Source organism: Triticum aestivum, chromosome 6D (genome assembly GCF_018294505.1).
Source record: "Triticum aestivum cultivar Chinese Spring chromosome 6D, IWGSC CS RefSeq v2.1, whole genome shotgun sequence".
NCBI lineage: Eukaryota > Viridiplantae > Streptophyta > Magnoliopsida > Poales > Poaceae > Triticum > Triticum aestivum.
Genome location: NC_057811.1, coordinates 447549784 through 447573992, shown reverse-complemented (window position 1 = coordinate 447573992; position 24209 = coordinate 447549784). Strand labels below are relative to the sequence as shown.

Here is a 24209-nt window from a genome sequence, read left to right as displayed (position 1 = left end):
TTTTTCAACCAACCTTAGTGCATTGGAGCATGTGCTTGTAGTTCAAATTTGAATTATGCACATAAAATGCCTAGAAAACCCAGTTAATGCATAAAAATGTCCAAACGAACCCCGAAAAATCACAAAAATTGACACAACACTCCTGTTGTTCTATGTTGACACTAGAAAATTTTTGAAAGCAATAAGAGGTAATGGATATCATTTTGTCCTCAAAGGTGGGACGTTCCCTATCGAAACCATCATGCTTGTTGTGAGAAGCTCTGGTTTGTGAGAAGCTTATACCCGAACCTGCCCCAAATGGGACAAATTTTTACCACGGCATGTTGATGCCGCTCCATGATAGCATGCCAAGTTTCATGAATTTCAGACGAGTTTTGGATTTACTAGAATTTAAAAACCAGGCATCTCAATGTTTTGCCGGCAATCAACGGTGCCCTGGTGTTTTAAATTCATTCCCATTTCTTGCATGGGACCTAAGCATGCACCCAAGGACACAGATTTGATTTTTCAACCAATTTATATGCACTGGAGCATGTGCATGTAGTTCAAATTTGAATTATGCACATAAATGCATTGAAAACTCAGTTAATGCATAAAAATGTCCAAACGAACCCCGAAAAATCCCAAAAATTGACACAACACTCCTGTTGTTCTATGTTGACACGAGAAAATTTTTGAAAGCAATAAGAGGCAATGGATATCGTTTCGTCCCCAAAGGTGGGACGTTCCCTACCGAAACCATCATGCTTGTTGTGAGAAGCTTTGGTTTGTGAGAAGCATATACCCGAACCTGCCCCAAATGGGACAAATTTTTTAACACGGCATGTTGATGCCGCTCCATGATAGCATGCCAAGTTTCATGAATTTCAGACGAGTTTTGGATTTACTAGAATTTAAAAACCAGGCATCTCAACATTTTGCCGGCAATCAATAGTGCCCTGGTGTTTGAATTTCATTCCCATCTCTTGCATGGGACCTAGAAGTTCACCCAAGGACACAGATTAGATTTTTCAACCAACCTTAGTGCATTGGAGCATGTGTTTGTAGTTCAAATTTGAATTATGCACATAAAATGCCTAGAAAACCCAGTTAATGCATAAAAATGTCCAAAAAAACCCCGAAAATCACAAAAATTGACACAACACTCCTGTTGTTCTATGTTGACACTAGAAAATTTTTGAAAGCAATAAGAGGCAATGGATATCGTTTCGTCCCCAAAGGTGGGACGTTCCCTATCGAAACCATCATGCTTGTTGTGAGAAGCTTATACCCGTACCTGCCCCAAACGGGACAAATTTTTTACCACGACATGTTGATGCCGCTCCATGATAGTATGCCAAGTTTCATGAATTTCATACGAGTTTGGGATTTACTAGAATTTAAAACCAGGCATCTCAATGTTTTGCCGGCAATCAACAGTGCCCTTGTGTTTGAATTTCATTCTCATCTCTTGTATGGGACCTAGAATTAGTGCATTGGAGCATGTGCTTGTAGTTCAAATTTGAATTATGCACATAAAATGCCTAGAAAACCCAGTTAATGTATAAAAAAGGCCAAACGAACCCCGAAAAATTCCAAGATTGAACACAACACTCCTGTTGTTCTATGTTGACACTAGAAAATTTTCGAAAGCAATAAGAGGCAACGGATATCGTCCCGTCACCAAAGGTGGTACGTTCCCTATCGAAACCATCATGCTTGTTGTGAGAAGCTCTGGTTTGTGAGAAGCTTATACCCGAACCTGCCCCAAATGGGACAAAATTTTCACCACGGCATGTTGAGGCCGCTCCATGATAACATGCCAAGTTTCATGAATTTCAGACGAGTTTTGGATTTACTAGAATTTAAAAACCAGGCATCTCAACGTTTTGCCGGCAATCAACAGTGCCATGGTGTTTGAATTTCATTCCCATCTCTTGCATGGGACCTAGAAATTCACCCAAGGACACACATGTGATTTTTCAACCAACTTTAGTGCATTGGAGCATGTGCTTGTAGTTCAAATTTGAATTATGCACATAAAATGCCTAGAAAACCCAGTTAATGTATAAAAAAGGCCAAACGAACCCCGAAAAATTCCAAGATTGAACACAACACTCCTGTTGTTCTATGTTGACACTAGAAATTTTTTGAAAGCAATAAGAGGCAACGGATATCGTCCCGTCCCCAAAGGTGGTACGTTCCCTATCGAAACCATCATGCTTGTTGTGAGAAGCTTTTGGAGTTACCCAAACCTGCCCCAAATGGGACAAAATTTTCACCACGGCATGTTGATGCCGCTCCATGATAGCATGCCAAGTTTCATGAATTTCAGACGAGTTTTGGATTTACTAGAATTTAAAAACCAGGTATCTCAATGCTTAGCCAGCAATCAACAGTGCCCTGGTGTTCGAAATTCATTCCCATCTCTTGCATGGGACCTAGAAATTCACCCAAGGACACACATGTGATTTTTCAACCAACTTTAGTGCATTGGAGTATGTGCTTTTAGTTCAAATTTGAATTATGCACATAAAATGCCTAGAAAACCCAGTTAATGTATAAAAAAGGCCAAACGAACCCCGAAAAATTCATTCCCATTTCTTCCATGGGACCTAAGCAGGCACTGAAGGACACATATTTGATTTTTCAACCAATTTGTATGAACCGGAGCATGTGCATGTAGTTTAATTTTGAATTGTGCACCTGAAATGGCTAGAAAACAGTTTAATGTATGAAATGTCCAAACGAACCCTGAATAATTTCAATTCTTTTACGACACACATACAGTTGCATGTTCACTGCAGATAAAAGGTCTAGCAATTCAAACACCGTCCATTGCCGATGTGACCCCATTTTGTAATTCAAATCAAGTAGATCCCACACAGTTTATTCTCACCAACTGTGTGAGATGTAGTACAAAATATCTTGGAGCACCGTCGGTGTATAGTACGCTTGTGGCTTACGCGAGAAGGTGTGTCAGCTACAGTCCACAGCCGGCGTGTCAAGCACACTAGCTTGCTCCCCCAAAACTTCTGCCTCTGCATCCCTCGCAATCTCGAAAATATCTACCGCCTGGAAGGTTTTAATGTTTGATAGCACACGATTAGTATGTGCGGACCGTGTGCGATGTCTATTACTCCCGCTCTGCTTCAGTCCCTTGATTCAAATTTTCAGTAGCCCTAGCATTTTACTCCCGCCTCTGCATCCCTTGCAATCTCAAAAATATCTGCTCGCCCTTGATCCAAATTTTCAGTAGTCCCGCCTTATTACTCCCGCCTAGTAAAATTTTCAGTTGCCGCAGTATTTCCTCAAACACAATCTCCGCTCACACAGACACACACAACCCTCGAAACCATTGATAGGTCACCGCCGGTGCCTCCATCCTCAACCTCTGCCTGTGTGCCGGGGAGCTCGAGTAGCCAATGGCCAAAAAGAGGTTTATCGTGGCCTTTTCGCCCGACGCCGGCAAGGTGGCAGCCGAGGTGTCCCCGTCGTCCTCCGCGGGCCCGATCCACCGTCGTCGGTCCCCCGATCCGCCCGCCGCCGCGCCCCTACGCCGGTTCGAGGACTTCCCCGTCCTTCCTCGGATCCGGAAGCAGACGAAGTCCTACCTCGGTGTCTGGCAGCGGGGGTGGGGGACGTGGGTCGCCGAGATTACAGATCGAGAGACCCACACCCGCCGATGGCTCGGTAGCTTCCACACGGCCGAGATCATGGCCATGGAGTACGACCGCTGGCAGGTCCGCTGCCACGGCGCGACGGCTAGGCTCAATTTCCCCTTCGGCACACGTCCAGTCCACCTCGTTCCGCCAGAGCCAGGGGTGGTGAGCTCGGCTATGGCGTGGGAGGACCGCGAGGCGTGGGAGCGTCTCGAGGCCGAGGCCGCCGACAAGGCCTACATGCAAGAGCTCCGCGTGCAGCACCCGGAGCTCATGGAGGTGGAGCGGGCGATCTTTACCGGTGCGGAGGGCGGCGAGGTTATCACGCTCTCCTCCGATGACGAGGTCGAAGGCGGCGAGGACAGCGGCCCGGAGGGCGGCGAGGTTATCGCGTTCTCCTCTGATGATGAGGTCGAAGGCGGCAGCGACGGCGGCGCGGAGGGCATCGAGGTGGGCCCCGAGGACGAGGAGATCGACGTCGACGAGTGGAGGAGTGCCTTCCCCAACGACCCCGACGACGGTACTGGCTCGGACCCGGCTCGCGGCACACCGTACATGACGAGGAAGGATTGACTCGACCTCTACTTCGACCAAAAGTAGTTTAGCTTAGTTTAAATTTATGTTTTATGTTCGGTTATGCAAAACTATCTATGTTTATGTTTGAATGCATGCTACCTTCGGTTGAACCTGCTTTGAAGTTGATCAAATTGAAGTTTACAACCTTAAGTTTAGGGGATCGACTAGAAAAGGCCAAAAATTGCTGGAGTATATATATATATCCACTAAGGGTTTTAGTCCTTTAACTTTTTAAGGATCGCCTAGAGATGACCTTATGACTTGTTTATTTCAGTTCTTCACAATGTGATGCTCTATATGTGCAACTATTTGCCGTGCAGTTCAATTTCATCAATAACAGTTTCAACAATAACACTATGAATTACGAAATTTGGTTGCTGTTAAGGATATTGCAGTTAACATGCCTTTTCGTTTTTCAATTGTTGTTTAGCAACATGCATTGTACTGAATGACTGAATATGCAATCCTAGGCTACATAGCAACAAGGAAGAGTGTTACCTTAATGTTCTGATGATGTCTAGATATACATGTTATAAAATCTTATATAATGGGATGGATGGAGTGTTGTACTATATCATTTTTCAATTGTTGTTTAGCTTCTAATATTAACTTGGTGCTTTTAGGTACATATATCATTGCCAAAGGTCCACACTTCGACCCTTTCTGCGTATGGGGCAATGAGATATTCATGAACCAGCATCAAGTGAGGAAACTGATAAAGATTGTTACTAAAATGGGTCAAAAGATGTCAATCGAACTATTTGTTTACACTTTATGCAAGACAACAGTGAACTACAGGATGGTAAGTAAGAACCATGTAGCCTTCTTTTTACTGCCCGTAATGAGTTGTGTTAGATGATAATATCTGAATTTTTTTTCTTTTGCAGTGGATCCTGAAGCAGTTTACTCAAGATTACCTCTCAAACTACATGATTGGCGGCCGGCCATCACAAGGGGTTGGACTAGAGTCCTGCATGCCTTCTGCATCCAAGAGAGCACAATAGGGCCATTCCGCTTCACCTTGTTCAATAACTGGAATGTCTGTCACCTCTTTCTTTACCATCTGTAATAGTACAAGTATAGAACCCTGGTACATCATTCTTTATTTGTTGCTTCTGTAATTCTTAAACATATGTACCTGTGAATCAAATAATGCATTGGTTGTTTGAACCTGATGGATATGAATAAAGCTATAGCCTACTTTCAAATTTAAATTAGGTACAATTTTAAATAGCAGCAATTAAATTAGGGCGAAATTACGTTGTGCAGGTCATTATGGCTCACACGGTTGCTAAAATACAAATGTTTGCGATATACACCATAATCCGAGACGGTTCACTGAGAGGAAACATGTGCAAGCATGCACACAGTTGCCGTTTGCAAAGCGTGTGTGATGCCAGACACTATCATATACGATGCAGGAAAACTAAATGTGTGTGATTGTCTACCCATCGTACATGGTTTATAATCATGAACTGTTTGTGATGTGCCAAGCATCGTAAAACTCCCGTGCCTGGAATCTGCCTGGTTTTAGGTAGAACCACAAAACTCCGACTGCGATGGCAATGCGAGCACAAACGAGTAGCAAGGATGAAGTGTTTGGGATATTCGAGATATCGGAAACGGTTATATAGGGACAATTGTATGAATCAAGGCTCCCTATCCCCGATGGTTTCTGGGTCGTATGGGAAGGATCCCCCTATCGCCCACACTCACTTGGCGACGGTTCCAAATGCCGTCGCGGAATGGGGTAAAAAGCCGTTTGTTTAGGACCGACGCGCACTAGTGCCCCCCCCCCCACTGCATAGAGGAGTCCACCGGAGGATCACACTCCCCTTCAACATGAACCAGTCTCCCACAATCAAAACAAAAATGTGGAACCTTTCTCATAGTGGAAATCAAACCATGTCTTCTCCTTATCTTCTCTCTTTGTCCTCAGATAAAATCCTCTAACCAAAGGCTCATAAACAGAGATTTTTGCTCTAACCCTCAAGTGTTGTCCTCGGGCTAATCCTTCTTTGTCAACATCAACCCGAACAATCTCACCCAGCCAATTTCCAAGAGATCTACCAAATGCTTCGGTCCTTCTGTCAGGTGGCAGATCCGTAACCCTCATGTGACGCCCGGATAATTAGGCTACAGCAAAACTCTCCTAATGATGCCATGTCATCTCTGTTTACTGTTGCTAAACTCTCGTTAGTTCAAAACCCGTTCAAAAGTCAAATTCAAAATATGTCAAACAACAAAAGTTGAAACAAAAATGTTCGGGCAGTGCCAAAAATGGCATAGGTAATTATGGTGTAGAAGACACAATTTTATAAAATACGTAAATGCCCTAAATTAAATAAAACAGAAAAGGAAAAGAAATAAAAGAAAAGAAAATACAAAAGCAGAAGACAAAAAAGAGAGAAAAGGACCCCCCTAGACCAGACGGCCCAGCTCGCAGCCAGGCCAGCCCACCTGGCCCATCCGGCCGACCCGGCCCGTTCCCCTGGTCGCTCTCTCCCCTTCCCTGTTCCCTCGACCAGGGTCGGAACAGGGGCGTGTCCCCGCCGGACCCCCTCACCGGCGTCGAGGAGGGGATAAGATCGCCACGCCCTCGCCTCCTCGATCCCATCTCCCACTCGCCCCCGCTCTCCCCTCGGTCCCTGCGCCTCTCCCTCTCCCCTCAGATCCATCCCACCGCATCCGAGCGCCGCCATGGCCTCGCCGCCGTAGAACTCGCGGCCACCGCGACCTCCGCACCTCTCCAACGTTTCTGCTCGCTCCACCTCCCTCGACTACGCCTCCCCGACGAGCCGCAGTACGCCGGGCGCCCACGAACGTTGCCCCGGCCTCGTCTTCTTCCTCGGATCCCCGGCGCGTCTCCGACGAGCGCCATCGACTCTGCTGCTACTAAACTCCCAAGGGCCATCTTGCGTGCCGCACGGTGAGCTCCCCCATCTCCCGCCCATCTCCGTTAGCTCCCTCGCGCACCGTAGCTGCCTCGTCGCCGTTGTCGTGAGCACGTCGCCGCGGATCGCCTCGCCGCCGTGGCCATCCTCTCCGTCGTGCTCGCGTGAGCACGGCATCGTGTTCCTGGTGCTTCCAGGAACCCAACGCGCACGCGCGCACGCCTTCCCGTGCCCCCTAGAGCTGGATCCACTGATGCCCGAACTCCGACGTCCGCTCCGCCGCTCGCCACCGCTGTCTCCGGCTGTTTCCGGCCAAGCCCCCTCCACCGTTCGACGCGCCTCGACGCGCTCGTCTGTTCGGTCCCAAACATGCCTCGTTCGAACGCCCCGTAGCGCGATCCCCGTCCGCGCCTGAACTGCCGTCCGCCGCGCTCGTTACCGGCGACCATTCCGTCCACCCCCGCCGTCGTGCTCCCCTCCATCAGACGCGGCGCGAAGAGGCCGTTCCAGAGAGCCTGCCCGCGCCCGATTTGGTGCCCCGTAGGTGAATCCCGACGCTCGCCGGCGTTCGGCCGCTGCGCGCGAGCTCGCCGGAGCTACTCCGGCGGCTCCGCTGAGCTGGCACACAGGGGCCCACCCCCTGGGTCACTGCCTGTGGGCCTAGGGGCCCCAACTGGCCACGTTGACCGAAGTCAACTGCGCTGATGTGGCAGCTACTGCCACTGACATGCGGGCCTGCGTCATTTAAAACATTTTTGTAAATAAATAAAATGCTAATTATTTCATTAATTAATTTAATTAACTAAATAGTCACTGACTACTAGGCCCCACCCACTAATTAACCCATTTAGTTAGTCTAAACCCCCTGTTACTGCCCCAGACAATGACATGTAGGTCCCACTGGACCCACCTGTCTGGTTTGACTGGTCAACCGACCAGTTGACCTGCTGACATCACTCTGATGTCATGCCTACGTCATCATTCACTGTTCTGGATAATGTTGGGTTTAAATAAATAATTAAAATCAGAAAATGATTAAACCTTTAGAAAATCACATAAAATAATCCGTAACTCGGATGAAAATACTTTCTACATGAAAGTTGCTCAGAACGACGAGACGAATCCGGATACGCAGCCCGTTCGTCCGCCACACATCCCTAACATATCGAACTCGCAACTTTCCCCCTCCGGTTCATCTGTCCGAAAACGCGAAACACCGGGAATACTTTCCCGGATGTTTCCCCCCTTCGCCGGTATCACCTACTACCACGTTTGGGCACACCTAGCATCACGCTTTGTCATGTCATGCATCGTTATGCATCTGTTTGCATTGTATTCATTGTTTCTTCCCCCTCTTCTCTCCGGTAGACTACGAGACCGACGCCGCTGCTGGTGCCCCGACCGACTACGCTGTTGACGACCCCTCCTTCTTGCCAGAGCAATCAGGCAAGCCCCCCCCCCCTTGATCACCAGATATCGCTATTCTTCTCTATACTGCTTGCATTAGAGTAGTGTAGCATGTTACTGCTTTCCGATTAATCCTATTCTGATGCATAGCCTGTCTTTGCTACTACTGTTGTTACCTTTACCTGCAATCCTATATGCTTAGTATAGGATGCTAGTATTCCATCTGTGGCCCTACCTTCTTGTCCGTCTGATGTGCTATACTACTGGGCCGTGATCACTTCGGGAGGTGATCATGGGTATATACTATATACTTTATACATGATACATGTGGTGACTAAAGTCGGGTCGACTCGAGGAGTACCCGCGAGTGATTCACGGATTGGGGGCTGAAAGGACCTTTGTCCCGACGGCCCTCTAGGTGGATCTTTGTGGCGGAGCGACAGGGCAGGTTGAGGCCGCCTAGGTGAGTGGTGGCCCTGGGCCTGGTCGGTGTCCGCGGTTACATCAATTAACACGCTTAATGAGATCTTGGTATTTGATCTGAGTCTGGCCATTTGGTCTATACGCACTAACCAACTACGTGGGAACAGTTATGGGCACTTGACGTCATGGTATCAGCCGAAGCCTTCGTAACGTCAGCGACTGAGCGGCGCGCGCCAGATTGGACCGCGTAACGTGACTTCCTTTGTAATGGAGGTTGCTAGGTCTGCTTCCGGCCGCCCATGCAACATGCAGGTGTGCAATGGGCGATGGGCCCAGACCCCTGCGCGCTTAGGATTAGACCGGCGTGCTGACCTCTCTGTTGTGCCTAGGTAGGGCTGCGACGTGTTGATCTTCCAAGGCCGGGCATGACCCAGGAAAGTGTGTCCGGCCAAATGGGATCAAGCGTGTTGGGTTATGTGGTGCACCCCTGCAGGGAAGTTTATCTATTCAAATAGCCGTGATCTTTGGTAACAGGACGACTTGGAGTTGTAACTTGACCTTATGACAACTAGAACCGGATACTTAATAAAACACACCCTTCCAAGTGCCAAATACACCCGGTGATCGCTCTCTAACAGGGCGACGAGGAGGGGATCGCCGGGTAGGATTATGCTATGCGATGCTACTTGGTGAACTTACCATCTACTCTATCCTACATGCTGCAAGATGGAGGTGGCCAGAAGCGTAGTCTTCGACAGGATTAGCTATCCCCCTCTTATCCTGGCATTCTGCAGTTCAGTCCACCGATATGGCCCTTTACACATATACCCATGCATATGTAGTGTAGCTCCTTACTTGCGAGTACTTTGGATGAGTACTCACGGTTGCTTTTCTCCCTCTTTCCCCCCTTTCCTTTCTACCTGGTTGTCGCAACCAGATGATGGAGCCCAGGAGCCAGACGCCACCGTCGATGACGACTCCTGCTACACCGGAGGTGCCTACTACTACGTGCAGCCCGCTGACGACGACCAGGAGTAGTTAGGAGGATCCCAGGCAGGAGGCCTACGCCTCTTTCGATCTGTATCCCAGTTTGTGCTAGCCTTCTTAAGGCAAACTTGTTTAAGTTATGTCTGTACTCAGATATTGTTGCTTCCGCTGACTCGTCTATGATCGAGCACTTGTATTCGAGCCCTCGAGGCCCCTGGCTTGTATTATGATGCTTGTATGACTTATTTATGTTTTAGAGTTGTGTTGTGATATCTTCCCGTGAGTTCCTGATCTTGATCGTACACGTTTGCGTGCATGATTAGTGTACGATTAAATCGGGGGCGTCACACCTCACCCATACGTCAATCTTGTCACCCTCATAATCCTTCATCACCACAACATTGAAGTCAAATTGCCACGGTCCATTACGCAACACATGTCTCCAATCCCCCTCTGATCCGAAGTGGACTTCAAAAATATTTGGACCGATCTCTGCAAACTTAGCCTCCTTGTGTAGTCCCCAAGCCCTAGGCATAGCTTTTTCAATAGCAGACATCTTCATTGGTCGGGGTGAACACACTTTGCCTATTGCGGGACTAGCGATGAGCTTTACGGACACCAGGATTTGGATCATCGAAGATAAAGCCCTCCACTTCCTTGTCCATCAGCACCATGCCGCCCAACCTTGCCGAAAGGCTTGCCGCCGGATCTGGCGTCTTGCTCTCCGCCGGGGACTTACCTGATCCCCCGCTAGCTGATCCCCCATCCTTCTTTGCCGGTGGTGTAGCCGCCGCCGTAGAAGGGGTAGATGGTGTTTTCTTCGCCATGGCCGCACCCTTTCCTCCTGCCTCCCCCGCCATTAGCGCCGCTACAGAGCGGAGGTACGCAGTCTCGCCGGCCTAGGTCCAGGTGAGCGTCGTTGCCGCCCTAAACCTCGCCGGATTCCTACCACCCAGATGCAGTAAACCCTAACCCTAGCGCAGGAACGCGTTCGCCTCGCGATCACCTCCTGCCGCCTTAGAGTTTCGTGACCCGGTGGACCCCTGCATGATTAGATACCGGAGTAAAAGTATTGCTCAATTCCTCCATGCTGATGGGTGGTGCACTCGACGCGAGCTTAGTTGGGGCCCCGAACCAGACTGATCGAGCGATTAGCATGACGTTGCTTAACTTATTGCCGCTCACATCCACATGGATTGCTCGCTCAACGTCTTGCGGTGCCACATGCCTGTACCCAGCTTTCCAGGGCATGGCCGATGGTGCGACCCCTTCTTCATCAACTTCAAAGCAACGAATGATACGGCATCAGCCTGCTGGTTAACTACGGTCGTTCGATCGTCCGGCGTGTATGTCTGCCTGATGATTCAGCAGAGATCGTTACGAAGGGGTCGCCTCCCGGACCCAGGAGGAGTGGTACGCGACATGATGGTGTGCATAGTGCTGCTTTGCAACAGCGAGGTGCCGTGTTCATGGAACCTGGCCTGGAATCCCGAACAGTGGGAAGGTGAACCCAGCCTCTTCGCAAAACGGTGAAACTGTCTTTTTCATCAAGGTACTCTGCAACTGCAAGTCATGTGTCTCTTGATACTACTGCTTAGCATTTCTATCACTATCGACGTCCACTCTCTCTTTCTGGATGAAAGAGATCGATGTTCCAGATCAGAGTAACCGTGACACAGATCCAGTCCCTTTTTTGGGGTTAGAATAGAATACCATATACTGCAAAAAAAAGGGAATAACTGTGACATACTGACATTGATCTGGAACCGGTGGCTACTTTGTTGGAGTACGAAGCAGAGCCAACGTTGGCCCTGAGGTCAAGAGAAGAAATATATTCCTCGCAAAAAAAAAAAGAAGAAATATCCTATCCTTGTCAGAATATTAATTTCAAACAAAAATGGGCTTGGAGAATACAATGTACAGTACGTGTTAGTGTTTTTCAACTTGAATTCCCTACTTGACGCATTTTACGTCAAATTGGTGACGCCACGCTCCCTAGAGTAATTTTTATCCACTGAGCAACGATCCTTCAACATAGCATCGTCAGATCACTAAGGTCGACTTTCGTCTCTGCTCAACGGGTGAGTCTTACACCCCTCTAGCTAAACGCGCAAGCCCAATTTAGTGTATCACAGTTTGCTGATATCTGGTTTTGGAAACTCCTAGAAGGTTCTTGAACTGATTTTTTTAATGGTTTTTCTGGCATTTTAGTTTTTCAATTTTTTTCTTTTTCGTTTGTCAAAAATGTTCACAAATTTCAAATATTTTTCAGGATTTCAAAAAGCGTGCATACTTTTAAAAAATGTTCACAAATCAAAATAAAAAGGTTGCATTTTCAATTTTTGATTGGAGTTTCAACAAATGTTCCAGTTTGAAAAAATAATTCTTGCTTTCAAAAACTGTCTGCATTTTCAAAGTTTGTTCAAATTTTCAAAAACAAATCTCGTTTTACAAAAATTCTTCACGAAACGAAAAAAATATTGAGTTTTTATAATTTTATTCACATTTTTTTAAGAAAACATGATTTCAAAAAATGTCCGTGTTTTCAGGTTTGGAGTTTCAAAACATTGATCGAGATTTTTTTTAAAGTTTGACTTCCTAAAAAATATGTTCAAAATTTTGAAAAATGATTTCATTTATATAAAAATATTTTTCCCCAACAAATTGTGTTTGAAATTTCAAGAATGTTTGGATCTGCCGTTGCAGATAGTTCTTAAAGTTTAGCGTTGCCTAGTAGTTAGCAAAGCTCATCAGTTATAGTGGTTGAAATTTAGCCACTCTGCACTACTGTACCAGTTGGTGCAGGGCCAACCCGATCGGGTGAGCCCCCTGTGCGACACACGTCTACTTGACGCAGAACGCGATGTTTTAGGAGCCGAATTCCCTATTTGACGCATTTTGCGTTAAATTGGTGGCGCCATGCATTTAACTCACACGAGAGGAACCGAACTAGATGAATGAGCATCGTAGTTGGCTGAAATCCATTTTTTTGAACCTCCTGGAAGCTTGCTGATTGGTTTTGGGAACCTTCTAGAAAGTTCCTAAACCGAGTTTTAATATTTTTGGGCATTACAGGTTTTATTTATTTATATATTTTTGTTTTTAAGTCTTTTTACAAAAAATGTTCGCAAATTTCAAATATCATTCTAAATTTATAAATTATTTACTTTTTATTTTTTTCCACAGATTCAATAAAATTCCTTGTTTCAAAAAATGTTGTCGTTTAAAATAAATCAGAGTTCAACAATGTTTGTATTTACAAATTTTCGAAAAATGTACCCTTTTTGAAAAAAATGTTCATATAGTGTTCACATATTAAAAATTTGTTCGAGTTTTTTTTAATATTTGAGTGTCCAAACAGTTGTTCAAAATTTTTAAAATGTCTGCATTTCAAGAAATATTCACTTTTTCCATTAAAATTGTGTTTGAAATTTTAGAAAATGTTTGTATATGTTGATTCCTGCATGTACATGTTTTTTATTGAGAATTTTGCCCGTTTTGTTGCTACAGTACAACCCGCTGCTGAGAATTTTGACCGTTTTAGGCTGCTGTCCAACGCATGTATTTGACACAGAACGTTGCGTGCAGGAACCACATTTCCTATACAGTACTTATAGCGTCCGTTAACGTTGCGTGCAGGAACAACATTTGCTATAAGTACTGTATAAAGTGTGTCGCTAAGTACTGTATAAAGCTCTCTGGATTGCCCGCAAAAAAAGTGTAATCAGACCGGGGTTATCCTATTTGACGCATTTTGTGTCAAAATGTAGGGGTGCCGCACACGCGCGATCGACAAGGATGGGCCGGCCCATTTAGAAGCGAGGCGGGCGTTCCACCTATCCTGATTTTGGAAACCTTCTCGAAGGTTTCATCCGGTTTTTTCCGGTTTTGCGAACCTTCTAGAAGGTGTCTGAATCGGTATTTGCGTTTGTATTTCGTTTTTCTTTTTTCCTTTTTGTTTTCTATCCCTTTTCTTTTTTTGTTTTTCATTTATCTTTTCCTTTTCTTTTTCTCCTTTTCTTTTTCTTGTTCTTTTTCTGTTTTCCTGTTTCTTTTTCTTCTTTCTTTTTTTGTTTTTGTTTGTTTATTTTTTATTTTTCAAGTTTATTTTTAAAAAATATCATCTCACAAAAAATGTTTGGACTTCTAAAAAATTCTCATGCTTTTATAAAAATGTTCAAAATTTCAAAAAATGCTCGTGATTTAGAAAATTGTTCATAATTTTATAAAATGTTCGTATTTTTCAAAAATGTTTGGGAATTTCCAAAAATGTTTGAATGTTTTGTTCAATTTAAAAAAATGTTCATGTTCAATTTTTTTCCACAAATTCCCAAAATTGCTCACGTTTCCATTTTTCGTAGAAGTTTCAAATTTGTCCAGGAATTTCAAAAAATGTTCGTGTTTTCTAATTTTTTTAAATGTTCCCATTTCAAAAAATTGGTCATGATTTTTTTTAAATGTTCCTATTTGTTTGAAAAATGTTATATATTTTCAAAAAATGTTCACAAACTTGAAAAGTATTTGCGTTTCATCGAACATTTCAGTTTTGAAACAAAAATTGCTTTTCAAAATTCCTAAACTAATTCGGATTAGCGCAGGGTGCATGGTTCTTTACGCCTGATGCTCCTTTCTGATCAGATAGGAGTGCTAGCATTCAATCCTGTGTTCGAATCACCGTGGCTGCAAATTTTTTTGAGCTATAGTGCGTGTCCTGTGTGTCCGTCGCTATCTTCATGGACCGGCCCAGTCGAAGACCCGGTTGTGCAAAACCGCAGCAACTTGACAAAGAGCACGTCACACCGGAGGTCCCATCGGTGCGCTCACACAGTCCACAATGCTTGTATCAGCATAGGGCGGCTCATGTAGGTTTTTTTGTCACCGTTTTTTCCTCTGGTTTTTCTAGGTGATTTTCCTTTCGATTTTCCCCAGCACTAGTGTTTCCTGGTTTTCATGATTTTTCCTTTTTCTTTTTATATTTCTATTTTCCTTTATGTTTTTGTCTTTTTATTATTATAACCTTTTCAAAGTCATTAAATTTATAAAATTAGCTAACTTTTCCAATTAATGATTTTTTAAATATGTTAACTTTTGAAATATTCATGATTCAAATTCGTGAACTTTTTTCAAAATCCTGAACTTTTATCCAATTTTCAAGTTTTCTCAACTTCGTGATTTTTAAAAATCCACAAGTTTTTTTTCATATTCTATGACTCTTTTGTAATTCATGATCTTTTTTTGGAATTCTTTAACATTTCGAAATTTAGGATTTTTATAAATTGTTTCTTAACTCACGATCTTTTTCCAAATTTTGTGAACTTTCTAAATTTTATGTTTTTTCCTATTCATGTTTCTATCAAAAGTCAACGATCACCCCATCAACCGGTGAACGGTCCACTAGTCAAACCGATCAACCACATAAACGAGCGGACCAAAACTCTGCCATCCCACGTACCCAGCCACACAAACGAGCAGACCACAAAAGGTTCGTTCCGCACCCACTTAATCCCATCGCACAATTAACACTAACATCTCGTGTGGTGAGAGGCCGCCCGCTCAGCAACCTAGCCCCTTGTGCGCTCACGCCGGAGAACTTCACGGCGCATCGACCGCTGGCTGCTCCGGTCGCCGCCCTACTCCTGAGGGCGCCGCGTGCTGAGAGGTCGAGGCAGTGGCCCATGTATGTCATCCTCATTTGCTTGGTGGCTTCCATGGATGGGGGAGAACATGAGGTCACCAAATCCATCGTTGGCCGACCGAAGGGCCCTCGAAAGACGACTGTCGGCCGGAGCCTCGCCATCTATCTTCAACTGTCGTCCGGCACCCCATTGCTACCCGCACGCCGCAGACAAGCGCATCCCATATTTCCTTGCACGATCACATTGAAACAAACAATGTTGAATATCTTTCGACTCCAATTGCGCAAGCAGGACACTCCGGCGAACATGGAATATACCAAGATGGTAGTACACCGTAGCAGGAAGAACCCCACTCAACACTTGGTACACAAAGTGTTTCACTTTACCAGGGACTCGCCAAGGCGGGTTTCCGAGCATAATTGGTTTGCTGCCAAAAATTAGCATATGCCAATGTTTGGCATTGTGCCAAATATTGGCTACTGCTTAGTTAATTCTTGCCTATCTTACATAAAATTGTCAATAATTGGCAAGTCTTGGCAATGCCAACATTTGGCAAGCCAAATATTGGCAGCAAACCAATTATGCTCCATGCATCACCGGTAATCAAGTCGGTTCCTCGAAAATAAACATCCCAAAACGGAAAGGGCAGCCGCGAAAAGGACACCCCGTGCGCCATCAGCCGCAGGATCAGATCTCAACGGCTCTGCCAGCCCGCCCCGCAGCCCAGGAACCTTCTAGAGCTTCACGAGCCCTCCCCTGCCAAATTATAAAATCCCCGGTTCCGCCTCCAGCAATCCTCCACTTCAAACCCTAGCCCCCCTCCCCCCCTCCTCCTTGACCCGCCGCCGCTTCTCCCACCCCGAAAGAAAAACACACACACAGTAGAGAGCTTCAGCTTCCCCTGAGAGCGAGAGATGGCGGCGAAGGGCGACGGGCCGGCGATCGGCATCGACCTCGGCACGACCTACTCGTGCGTCGGCGTGTGGCAGCACGACCGGGTCGAGATCATCGCCAATGACCAGGGCAACCGCACCACGCCGTCGTACGTCGCCTTCACCGACTCGGAGCGCCTCATCGGTGACGCCGCCAAGAACCAGGTGGCGATGAACCCCATCAACACCGTCTTCGGTGAGCGCCCATCTCTTTGCCTTTGCTTTCGTCACAGCTCAGATCTGCTTACTGTTTTCATAAAGTTATTACTAGGCTACCCTCGATTTACTCCGGTTAGTGTGTTTTGGTAATGTTTCCACGGATTTAACTGTTGTTGGTCCTGGTCGCTCAGATCCGTGGTCGTAGCTATACAGATTTTTGTGCTGGCAATGGTTCGTAGAGGTAGCTGTTGTTAGCTGGTTGGTGTTGAGGTGTCAGATCTGTTAGTATTAGTATATATGACTTGCACAGTTGGATCTTCTTGTTTGGTCTCAATTAGATCTATTTGTTTATAGTTGATCTGGACTGTGAGTTGTTTAACACTCTGTTGACATGTGTCTCGGTTGATACATATTAGATCTTATATTATTATTAATGTTATTATAGAGCTCGATTGCTTTGTCTTGCCAACTGCGATTTGTTTAACATGTTTTATAAATCTACATTGTCTGCCTTGTGTCCTCTTGTTCATGTCAGTTAAAGCAAGTATGTTTTAACACAATGTAGTATTGGAACTATTTTGTATGAAATTCTACTTAGTTGTATGATAGGCTTGCTGTTCACTGCACACCTCATTGATTCTCATTATTCTTAACTACATGTTGTTCTGGGCCGTTTTGTGTTGCTTTATCATTTGAATTAGTTACTGTTGGCGTTTCTCTTTAATTTTTGGAGCTAGCAGATTGATGATGATAAGAAATCCAAGCGCTTTTCTGCTGAATTTATGATGGATTGCTTTGGGCCATTAGGTTTGCTACCACGTTTTGTGAAGCGGAATTGGGGCGAATCCCTTTGATTTGCTCCTTTTTTGCCCGTTTATTTTTAGATGTGGCAAAATTGGGCAGCAAGCTGAATGTGCCCATAGCTTTCATGGTTTTCAATCTGAACAATCTGCGGTTCAATCTCCCATTGATTTTTTACTAATGGGATTTTTATGTGCTGGTTTGTGGCAAATTATCCTTTTTGTCTGTTGTTTGCTTGTCACATGTATGACTTGATGGGAGAAATTATGATATCATAACCATACCACATTTCTGCATTCACTGTGATGATCAATTTACACATGCACTACCATCTGATCTCCCATTGCTGTTTGTATATTTGTAAGATTTTTTCATGTGATTAAAACCTTTTGGATTCAATGCTGAACCTGTTCTCTTGCTGTGCAATCTGTGATGCAAACAATCCCATTTGCTGAATCACTGTGATTATTATAAACAAGATCACCATCTTTCGGCTGAGATTGCATGGCAAGTTTTTTTCTTTGTTTAATGCGATGTTCATCACCAAACGCCATTTGGTATCTTACACCTGGTCATTTTTTGTGATTCTGTGTCTCAAAACATGGCAGAAAATGAGGGGGAATGGAACTTTGCGACACTGGCTGCTCCTAATGAACCTCTAGCTACTATATACCCATTTACATTACATTGCTTATGAGGGTTTATTATCCGATAGGGTCCTCTCGATACATCCCTTTGTATTAGCCTGCCTAGTCCATTTGTGTATGCAAACCATGTTTTCTGCCTTATAAGTCATTTGTTGTCTGCCTTGCCTCAGTTTAAGAAAGTAGCATGAGATTGGACTTTTCATATAATGGTTGGTGTTACTTTTTTGGTTTGTGTTTATGCAATTTATTCTGACATGAAACTGTTTTGTGCAGATGCCAAGCGTCTCATTGGCCGTAGATTCACCGATTCTACTGTCCAGAGTGATATTAAGCTGTGGCCCTTCAAGGTTGTTGCTGGACCTGGTGACAAGCCCATGATCAACGTCCAGTACAAGGGTGAGGAGAAGCAGTTTGCAGCTGAGGAGATATCTTCTATGGTCCTCATCAAGATGCGCGAGATTGCAGAAGCTTTCCTTGGCACCACTGTGAAGAATGCTGTTGTCACTGTACCTGCATACTTCAATGACTCGCAGAGGCAGGCTACCAAGGATGCTGGTGTCATTGCTGGCATCAATGTCCTCCGTATCATCAATGAGCCAACAGCTGCTGCCATTGCTTATGGTCTTGACAAGAAGGCTTCCAGTGTTGGTGAGAAGAACGTCCTCATCTTTGACCTTGGAGGTGGTACCTTTGATGTCTCTCTTCTCACCATTGAGGAGGGTATCTTCGAGGTTAAAGCCACAGCTGGTGACACTCATCTTGGTGGTGAGGACTTTGACAACAGGATGGTCAACCACTTTGTTCAGGAGTTCAAGAGGAAGAACAAGAAGGACATCAGTGGCAACCCAAGAGCTCTGCGGAGGCTGAGGACATCCTGTGAGAGGGCAAAGAGAACTCTCTCCTCCACTGCCCAGACCACCATTGAGATTGACTCGCTGTTTGAGGGCATTGACTTCTACTCCACCATCACCCGTGCCAGGTTTGAGGAGATGAACATGGATCTGTTCAGGAAGTGTATGGAGCCTGTGGAGAAGTGTTTGAGGGACGCAAAGATGGACAAGAGCACCGTGCACGATGTTGTCCTTGTTGGTGGTTCCACTAGGATTCCCAGAGTGCAGCAGCTTCTTCAGGACTTCTTCAACGGCAAGGAGCTCTGCAAGAGCATCAACCCTGATGAGGCTGTTGCCTACGGAGCTGCCGTCCAGGCTGCCATCTTGAGCGGTGAGGGCAACGAGAAGGTCCAGGACCTGCTGCTATTGGATGTCACTCCTCTTTCTCTTGGTCTGGAGACGGCTGGAGGTGTAATGACAGTCTTGATCCCAAGGAACACAACCATCCCCACCAAGAAGGAGCAGGTCTTCTCCACCTACTCGGACAACCAGCCTGGTGTGCTCATCCAGGTGTATGAGGGTGAGAGGACCAGGACCCGTGACAACAACCTCCTTGGCAAGTTTGAGCTGTCTGGCATCCCTCCTGCACCCAGGGGAGTTCCCCAGATCACTGTCTGCTTTGACATCGACGCCAATGGTATCCTGAACGTGTCTGCCGAGGACAAGACGACTGGGCAGAAGAACAAGATCACCATCACCAACGACAAGGGTAGGCTGAGCAAGGAGGAGATCGAGAAGATGGTCCAGGAGGCTGAGAAGTACAAGTCTGAGGACGAGGAGCACAAGAAGAAGGTGGAGTCTAAGAACGCCCTGGAGAACTACTCGTACAACATGCGCAACACCATCAAGGACGAGAAGATCGCCTCCAAGCTGCCGGCAGACGACAAGAAGAAGATCGAGGACGCCATCGATGCTGCCATCCAGTGGCTGGACACGAACCAGCTCGCTGAGGCGGACGAGTTCGAGGACAAGATGAAGGAGCTGGAGGCCCTGTGCAACCCCATCATCGCCAAGATGTACCAGGGTGCTGGCGCCGACATGGAGGGCGGCATGGATGACGACACCCCGGCTGCATCCGGCGGCGCTGGCCCCAAGATTGAGGAGGTCGACTAAGCTAGTCGATGTTCTGTGGCAGAGACCTGCTGCTTAGTTATTATTATGTCGTGCCCTATCGTTATCTGAGACTGGGTTGTGGTGGTTATTGTTTTGGTCCGAGTGGTCAGGGTTATTCCGTGGAGTAAACATTCGTGGAACATCAGTGGATTATGGGTCACGTCACGTCTAAGTAATATATTAATCTAAATCATCCAGTGGATTATGCTGCTTGTAGCAATCAAGCTTATACTTTGTGCAAGCCAGTTGTTTTAGCACTTGTTGCTGATACTGTGTGCCGATTTGAACACTTCTGGACTGACCTTTGGATTGGCGTCATTTAATTTTTGCGCTGATGGCTCTTTTGAGATCCATCTGCTTTTTTAGTTCTAGTTTACTTCTGTACATCTTCGAAGTTCAATGTTTTTTTAATACATAGAACGGTCTTTTTTCTTTCTCTACATCTTCGAAGTTCAATGTTTTTTTAATACAGAGAACGGTCTTTTTTCTTTGTTTTGTGCTGATGGCATTGACGACTGGTAAAATTTTATGACTTTGTTTTGTTATCTTTGTATCTTTTATGTCTTTTTGCTTTTGTTTTTCCTGGAGAAGATTGTTGCGATGAGGACAAACAAGCCTGAAAGGACATTGCAGTCGTTGCTGTGCTTTTGCAATCTCTTCTATTTTTAATGGATTTTTCACCTTGAAACAATCTTAGCACACTTTCTGACACAGTGCTGTTATCCTGTGAATGGGAAGTCATTTATTTTCTGCTCAATGCATATCTTATTCTTCTTTAATTTTCTACTACTTGTATAGGGTTAAGCACTTGAGCCCTAGGAATTGCCGTCAGTGACGAAATTTTATGGGTTTGTCTTTGTAAACCCTTTTCTTGATTATTTGTTAATCTAACATGGGCCTATGGTCCTTTTCTGGTAGCTACAAGCATTGACCAGGGTATCTATAATTGGCCAAAGAATCAGTTTCCCCCGGTTGATAGGACCTGGGACTTCATTCCTTGCCAATATAGCTGTAGTGCATTTGCTATTGGAAAATTTACGGAAATGATGATAAAGTTAAAGTTGTTTCTCAAAACTTTTGCAGTTTCCGCCTAAGAGCTTTTGCTTTGCCAGACTTGAGATGCTGCTTCTTCCTTCCTTGGATACTGAGCTTTGTTATTTCTCCTGGTCAATGTGTTTCTCAATGAGTTTCAGCACTCGAAATATAGTATGTTAATTATGCTGCTGCATTGCAAATGATGACAAAATCAAGGAATGTTTCTCCCAGCCAGGCGAGCTAGTGCTGTTAGAACCTTCCTTGGATGTCTGATGCAATGCTGGACATATATTTGCTTCTGTTGTATTTGGTGTTAATTCAGTGGGTGGTAATGCATGCCCGGTGATGACTAATTTAAGGCCTGTTTCTCAAAACATCCGCAGTTGCCGCATATGTGCTTTCTCCCTGCCAGGCTTGAGAGCTAATGCCGTTAGATCCTTCCTTGGGTGTCTGAGGGCATATATGAGCTCACTGTTTTTCGTCTTTTGTTATTTATTGTCTGTCTTCTCTTTTTGTTCTTGAAGCTGTTGTTTCGGGACTGATTGGCGTGCTCAGTGTGCCACGCTGCCAAATCTGCAATTCTGTGGTAATCTAAGTTTTGTATTGTAGACCTGGATGTTTCTGTATCTGTATTTCTGTTTATGTTTGTCCGGTATTGAAAAACCTATTCATCATACCATCTTTCGGGACTGATTGGTTGATGTGCTCCCATGCTCATTCTGCAATTCTGAGGCCAAATTGAACAGCTTTTGATTGTCGTTTTTGCTTCTTAAGTGTGTAATTTTTCCGAATACTTTCAAAATTCTTTAGATATCTCGTCCGCTCTGCTTTTTGTTGATTCTGTTGTTTACTATGTATATTTTATTATGCGTATTGTCGAGAATCTGGCTGGACAGTGATGAAAATCACGAACAAAACACACCATCTTTCGGGACTGATTGGTGCGCTCGGTGTGCCATGTTGTGAAAGTCTTCAATTCAGATGCCCACCTACCAGATTTCCTCTAAAATAGAACTTTTGTGTTTCTGATTTGATCTGTTTTAAAATTTTAGAGATCGAAATTTTTATGACCAAATTTCCACCTGGGCTTGAATTTTCCAGATGGGCTACACTTTATGTAGATCTTGAGTCTCTTACCGATTCTGAGGTGCAGTGAATAACATTCTCCAAAATTGCTCCTGCTGTTCTTATCATAAATGTTTGATGGTTTTCAAGTCTTTTCTCTGCAGCTCAGTTCGGTGAGTCCAGTGATGGCAAATATTTGAGACCTGAGTTTTCTTCCTTGATGAAAATCATAAGCATAATCCCTACGGCCTACTGATTTGATCTTCTATTGTTCCTGGTCTACCGATTTGAATATTATGTTGTTCCATGATCCTCTTCCTTAACTTCTGCTCGAGTATTGTTTGATTGTGTGTACCTTCTAGTGTCATGGATGAAGATATGCACTGGGCTCTGAGCAGCGAACATCACTGTGGTCTGAATTTGCCTAGAAAGCATTGTCTGACAGCTCAACCATTAATTCTCAGTGTCAAAGAACTGTGGGCCTGAACTGAGGGTACTTCATAAGGTTTCTGTTTGATTTTTCTTTCCTATGATTGGAGATTGTTGTTCATGTATCCCGTTGCTGAGTGTTAAAAAGTAGTGGCCTGACTCATACATTGATGAGATCTATATTATCACCCAGATGGATCTGAATCAACAACATATCTGATTTTGTTATTCGTTTGTGGTTTCTTTTAGCTATCTGGTCTCTGTTTTGGCCTCCTGGACAAATATGTCTGCATCATCCGAGCTAGCCTTGTGGTTGGCATCCGAGAAGAGACATTATCTATCTTCTCCAATCGTCTCAAACATTACATTTTCAATTACTTCTTTTCTTCTGCTTTTTCTCATGTTTGCGTTAGTTCCTATTCTCCCTCTTAGTTGGGAGTCAAGTTTTTTACTGGACTTGGATCTGAGGGGGACGCAGCAAGCATGGATAGTGAGACGGTTTACTTACCAACCCTTTGCGGCCTTTGCCATTGCTCTGGAGTCAAATGGTCTAACCGAGAGTTTCTTCTCAGATATTGTTCTAAAATATTTATAATTATTTTACTTTCCTGCTGGCAAGTGTTGATCAGATATCATTGATCAGATATCCTACACTCTCAATGGAAAATTCCGTGTGTGGACTAATAATCTCTGCTTATTATCTGATGCCTGACGTAAAGCACTTTATTTGTCGTTCTTTTTTCCCCATACAAATTTATCAAACCCTGCAAATGATGTGAAATATTATATGGTAAACGCTGAACCTTTGATATGTTTACAAAACTCTGCTTATTATCTGATGCCACCCATCAGCTTCAAACGACTTTTATCAAGTTATCTTGCCTGCACAATTTTGGTGTACTTCGGTATTTGTGTCCATCTCTTCTGTGAATTTCTTTTGATTAATGGCAGTATGTTAAAGGACTTGGTATCCAGAGCACTTCAACAGGTCATTTCCATACCCTTCTATAATGTTAAAGATCTCAACACACGGCATCTCATCTGTTCAGTACCATTTTGCCCTGTGCCATGAGCTACCTTTTCCTTCCATTTAATTTCCATAGAATTACCCGTCATATTATATATGTATCAGGTAGACAAGGGTGTTATTGAGCACTTGCTTCCTTCACTGCGCGAAAATGATTGGGATGTTCTTATTGCACATTTCCTTGGTGTTGTAAGTTGTTTGTATTCACTTTGGCACTGGCTTACACATTTGATCCTTTCCCTTGTGGAATCTGAAGCGTATGAGACCAACTTTCTTTAATTTTAGGATCGTACAGGTTATCCTTGCATTGGGAGCCGGATGCGCGGCAGCGAAGCTGCAACCAAAGGACATACAAATTTGGTATGCACACACACATGTGGTTAGCGGTAACTACGCCGCTGTCACATGTTTACTGAATTGTTTATACTAATCAATTACATCAAGGAGCGCCCTCATATACATTGTTTTTTGGGGTTCATATCAAGTTTTGATCGCTTTCCACGATATGCCACGTGGTCCATATACTTCATTTGATTTGACAAAGTTA

At 44.7% G+C, this 24209-nt stretch overlaps 1 protein-coding gene, 8 non-coding genes and 2 pseudogenes across 9 annotated transcripts; all 11 read left to right on the top strand.

Annotated features, from left to right (window-relative positions):
- The first annotated feature begins 16361 nt into the window (after positions 1–16361).
- Positions 16362–20299, top strand: LOC123145747 (heat shock cognate 70 kDa protein 2). The gene is made up of 2 exons (XM_044565232.1): positions 16362–16692; positions 18377–20299. Exons 1-2 carry the CDS (start codon positions 16479–16481, stop codon positions 20104–20106), a joined length of 1944 nt encoding a protein of 647 aa, XP_044421167.1. The 5' UTR covers positions 16362–16478; the 3' UTR covers positions 20107–20299.
- LOC123146530 (small nucleolar RNA Z195/SNORD33/SNORD32 family) lies at positions 17713–17798 on the top strand. The gene has a single exon (XR_006472783.1). It is a non-coding gene; the product is annotated as a small nucleolar RNA Z195/SNORD33/SNORD32 family (small nucleolar RNA).
- LOC123146531 (small nucleolar RNA Z196/R39/R59 family) lies at positions 17878–17961 on the top strand. Its single transcript, XR_006472784.1, has one exon. It is a non-coding gene; the product is annotated as a small nucleolar RNA Z196/R39/R59 family (small nucleolar RNA).
- LOC123146641 (small nucleolar RNA F1/F2/snoR5a) lies at positions 18002–18141 on the top strand. Its single transcript, XR_006472851.1, has one exon. It is a non-coding gene; the product is annotated as a small nucleolar RNA F1/F2/snoR5a (small nucleolar RNA).
- A 1179-nt stretch (positions 20300–21478) lies between the features above and the next one.
- LOC123146491 (small nucleolar RNA SNORD14) lies at positions 21479–21599 on the top strand. The gene has a single exon (XR_006472754.1). It is a non-coding gene; the product is annotated as a small nucleolar RNA SNORD14 (small nucleolar RNA).
- A 188-nt stretch (positions 21600–21787) lies between these two features.
- Positions 21788–21877, top strand: LOC123146516 (small nucleolar RNA SNORD96 family). The gene has a single exon (XR_006472772.1). It is a non-coding gene; the product is annotated as a small nucleolar RNA SNORD96 family (small nucleolar RNA).
- A 154-nt stretch (positions 21878–22031) lies between these two features.
- Positions 22032–22128, top strand: LOC123146515 (small nucleolar RNA SNORD96 family). Its single transcript, XR_006472771.1, has one exon. It is a non-coding gene; the product is annotated as a small nucleolar RNA SNORD96 family (small nucleolar RNA).
- Positions 22129–22384: 256 nt separating this feature from the next.
- LOC123146566 (small nucleolar RNA R66) lies at positions 22385–22456 on the top strand. The gene has a single exon (XR_006472808.1). It is a non-coding gene; the product is annotated as a small nucleolar RNA R66 (small nucleolar RNA).
- A 116-nt stretch (positions 22457–22572) lies between these two features.
- Positions 22573–22651, top strand: LOC123146671 (uncharacterized; annotated as a pseudogene).
- Positions 22652–23245: 594 nt separating this feature from the next.
- On the top strand, positions 23246–23347 carry LOC123146587 (uncharacterized; annotated as a pseudogene).
- Positions 23348–23397: 50 nt separating this feature from the next.
- Positions 23398–23481, top strand: LOC123146585 (small nucleolar RNA R16). The gene has a single exon (XR_006472824.1). It is a non-coding gene; the product is annotated as a small nucleolar RNA R16 (small nucleolar RNA).
- Positions 23482–24209: the final 728 nt, after the last annotated feature.

Excerpts from the sequence above, each read along its gene's own strand:
- LOC123145747 (XM_044565232.1), top strand. The coding sequence starts at position 16,479 with ATGGCGGCGAAGGGCGACGGGCCGGCGATCGGCATCGACCTCGGCACG. Across the intron at positions 16,693-18,376 it reads CCCCATCAACACCGTCTTCG|ATGCCAAGCGTCTCATTGGC; the intron begins GTGAGCGCCCAT and ends TGTTTTGTGCAG.